The 4,313-nt window shown below is 29.0% G+C and overlaps 1 protein-coding gene across 1 annotated transcript; it reads left to right on the top strand.

Moving 5' to 3' along the window:
* Positions 1-593: 593 nt before the first annotated feature.
* On the top strand, positions 594-2,981 carry LOC113509816 (protein FAM177A1). Its single transcript, XM_026893248.3, has 2 exons — positions 594-821; positions 1,519-2,981. Exons 1-2 carry the CDS (start codon positions 666-668, stop codon positions 1,795-1,797), a joined length of 435 nt encoding a protein of 144 aa, XP_026749049.1. The 5' UTR covers positions 594-665; the 3' UTR covers positions 1,798-2,981.
* The last annotated feature ends 1,332 nt before the right edge of the window (positions 2,982-4,313 follow it).

Here is a 4,313-nt window from a genome sequence, read left to right as displayed (position 1 = left end):
GTCTTCCCTGTCTTCTTTGGCCTGTTCTAGCGTACCAGTCTGTTACAGTTGTTGTCCATTTTTGGTTTTTCTCACATAACGTGTCCTGCCCATCTCCATTTTAATTTTTTTATTGTATAAATAACATTTTTGAATTTTGTTTTCTCTTTAATGTCTACTAATAATGGCTATGTTTGACAAGACATAGACAAGGTAATATTCATGTATCAAACACTTTATTTTTGTCGTTTATAGATATATATTTCTTTTTCATGATATCTTTTAATGACCAATACCTATTCCATGTATTGGCGACTCTCCTGTCTATCTCTTTGTTTGTATCATTTGCAAAAGAAATTATTTGGCCTAGATATAAATATTCTTCAACATATTTAATAGCTTTTCCATTCAAAGTTATGTTTGTATATATGCCATTTGTTAATATTTTTTTTTATATTTAATGTCATAGCGGTATAAAAATATATTAAAATATACAACAAATATTATTGTAAAATATTAATTTGTGATTTGTCAAAAATAAATTAAATCGTATCAATTTGAAGAAAAAATGTTTCAAATTTGGCTAAAAATCGACTATAGTGTAAGTGGCATACTGGGCAACACTGGCTCAATGGTAAATAAAAAAATTAAGGACGTAAATAAACAATGACTAAAACTTTAATAAAATGGAGGATAATAGCGAGAACAGCAATAAAGAAGTAGAAATAACTATTAACAGGCCTGGGAGAGTGTTACATTTTAGCGATGGCGTTGAAGAAGAGGTGGAAGAAAACGTAGTGACTGACTTGCAAAGTAATCCTCCCAAGGAAGAAATTGACCCTGTGAGTTGAGATTTAGCTAAACTACCTATACAGAGTTGTTTTGAATTACTACTCAAATTCCGTACATATATGTACGCAAATTTTATATATAGGAAATTATGTATAAAATTTGCGTAGGGGAAGGCATTGGAACTGCCAGCAAATATAAACTACAAGCACAGTAATTTCATATCTATTGGAGTATGACTAATATTGTATCTACAGTGCTCATTTATTGATTCATTGTATTTTCTATTAAACTCGAGAATATTCTGTTATATATAAGGATATTTCGTCATTGGCATATTTGAAATTGTTGTCTGGAAGGTCAGGACACTTAAAAAGCTGTATATATGTATTCTCGAATACGTCTCTGTAAAGCTTCAATTATATCCTAGGGTAGCCCACCAAGCCTCCTATAATATTTTATACCAATACCAATAATTTTGAAAACAATAAAACATCTTGGTATTAAAGGACAGTGCCTAAATGAATAATAATGAAATAAAAATGTTTATTTCTTTCCTCACAAAGGTTATCATTTAAGTTAAAATTATGTGAAACAAGCTAATATTAAAATGTGATATAATTATTGTGAGTGATATATTATTAATAAATATCTATTAGTGAATATTCTCATTGAGGAACATATTAGCCTGTAATTAATGTAATACATCTATATATATCCTGGCTGATTGAATAAAATTGTGTATTTTAGAAACAATTGGATTGGGGGCCTTGGTTCTCTCACTACGCCCGAAAATCCAGCACAAAACTACTTAATGCTGTGGACTATGCTGGAGAATCACTGGCAGGGTTCTTTGGTATCACTACTCCCAAGTACCAGATAGAAATAGATGAATATGAAAGGATACAAGAGGAAAGGAGGAAGCTCGAAGAAGAGTCTGCAGGCTGGGTACCGAAGAATGGAGGTGGTGATATACCATTAGTTATAAATGAACCAGTGAAAGATTTAGATAAACGCACAGAGCCCTAATTTATTATTTGGAATTCTACATACCCTTTCTATTATTTACATAATTAATTACCTTATTTTCAATAAATGTACAGATTACTGCATATTATGTTTTTTTTGCCATTTATATGGATTAATGGAGTTTCTTTTAATAGTTATGTATTTATTTTAATGTATTCTTTTGATAAAAAAATGGTGAATATATGAAAAATCAATTATTTAAAAGAAAAAGGAATGGAAAGGGTGTAAAGAAAATTTTACATGAATTTAATTTTGATTTTTAGTTCAGCTCACATTATTATTGCTACAAAACTTACACTTTACTTTTGATGTAGGCAGATACTGTACTTATATAATTTATTATTAAAATAACAAAACTAAGCAACCAACTTTAAAAAAGGAGGAGGATCTCAATTTGGTTGTATATTTGTTTAGTTTGTTACTTCAGAACTCTACCATTTATATATTGATTTGGCTTTGATTTAATTTGACTTTCAGATTATTCCCATAGAAATTTTATCAAATTGGTCTAGTTAACTGTGTTGCCATGACTAAAATAGGTGTTTTTTTTTTAGTAATATTTTATGTATTTTTATTTTTTAGTTTAGTGTCATTATTTTAGTTTGCTATTATCAAATTAATTATATTTTATTTTGAATTTTATATCTTTTTATTAGCATCTCTTTTATTATTTAATCAGTTTTTAAATACACATATAATCATAGTTTGAGAGTTACATCACCTTTGAAAGAACAATCAATAATGCTCATTTTAATAAGTATTCTTAATATATACATCAATTACTATTAAATAGATGTACATTCATCACATACGGTAATAATATTAATCAACAAAGTTGACCAAGTTATGACTAAGGCATACTTAATTCAATACTAATGTTAAATAAGGAAGGTGATAAACAAAATAACATTTACAAAACTATTTGGTCATTGTTTTGGTGCCGTTTTGGTGTTTAAGTTTTTTTTTTTGTATTAATTTATTTCATATTTATTAACCAGTTGGTTTCAATGTATTAAAATTTTTAATTATATTAATTTATTATGTTAGTAAATAAAATATAAAATTAAGTATTTGTATCTACTTACACAGATTTTGTAATTACTAGAATTTAGAATTAAATGAAGATTATATAATATATTTGAACAAGAATGATTTTTTTTTAAATTAAAGTTTTGTACTTATCATACTATTTGTATTATTTAAACATGCAAGGTAATGGGCAGAGTATAACAAACTAAAACTGTATATTTTATACTTATATTCATGAAATTAGGTATAATATTAAGTGCAGAGTAAGAATAAAAAGTCTACATATATATAATAATACTTATTATAATAGAAACCATAAGAAGTAAATTCTTTAGAGTAGAAAATGAAATGATCAAATTCCGTAGGGTCTGGTTCTAGTTGGTTGAAAATTATAGCGCCATCTTGTGATAAATAGCAATCATTTTTAAGTTCCAAGCAATATAATGCTTATAACATATACCTAAGAGGCGCACATCAATGCTTTTTATACAGTATGTTCACCTGATGTGTCTTATAATAGGTAGATGGCAGCACTGAGTAAAATTTCTTCAATATTTTGTACTTAATTTTATTAATTGTATTCTTACGTTACCTGTCTTTGCGTAAAGACAAAAGTGAATTATGTAAATTTACCTTTATGAAATAAAATGCATTCCTTTAGTTTGTTGCACAGACGTAGTCTTAAGCATAAAAAAAAAAACACAAAATAAAGACTAAGCAATATAGAAGTGGATAGATAGAGTCAAATTTTATAAGTATACCTGTATACTACTATCTAATAATTATTTAGAACCGTGTACGTTTAAAATTTTGTGACACATGGTCACCTTGAGCCTTGTGATCCTATCCTCTTGGCATTGTCAGGACGTGACTATACAGCTACGGATTGATGTAGTCTATAACGGACGTAAACTAAAGCTTATCATAAGTTAAAATAAACTTTAAACCCTATTATTTTAAGTCCATTTTCCTGTTTATATTGTAGGTTTATAAATTACACCCCTGTAAAGACTTGACACGTTGTAAGTGCTCACACTGGTAACAATGAAATTTTGTCTTTAAAGCGTACGAATAGAATTTAAATTAGGACGGTTTCATCTCATATGTTATTGTTTGTCGGTGTTTAGCATGTGATATGTCGAAATGTAAACGGTTCGAGCTGTGTCCGCAGATCAATATGCGTGTTGCGCGAGGGTGTATAAATACGTGTGATTGGGCGTCGTATGTGGGGCGTGGCTCGTGTGTGAGGCGGCGCGCGCTCGCACGCACTAAACCGGGTTTTGGCGGGAAATAGCACGCACTATGCATTCTATTTTCAAATTCCATAGAGGTCAGTTAAATATTTTTTTTTTGTCAGGATAAAAAAAGTATAAGCTGAATAATGCTGATTGATCTTTTGAAGAAAAGATAAAACTGAAAAGTCTTATAGGTTGCTTGATGGTTTCTTATGGGTCAACGCATGGTTTTCTACGTATATGAAAACGGGA

The sequence above is a fragment of the Galleria mellonella genome, unplaced genomic scaffold (genome assembly GCF_026898425.1).
Source record: "Galleria mellonella isolate WM207_F2 unplaced genomic scaffold, CSIRO_AGI_GalMel_v1 utg21, whole genome shotgun sequence".
Lineage (NCBI taxonomy): Eukaryota > Metazoa > Arthropoda > Insecta > Lepidoptera > Pyralidae > Galleria > Galleria mellonella.
The sequence above is the reverse complement of the archived record's forward strand: the minus strand, read 5'-3'. Positions and strand labels throughout refer to the sequence as shown.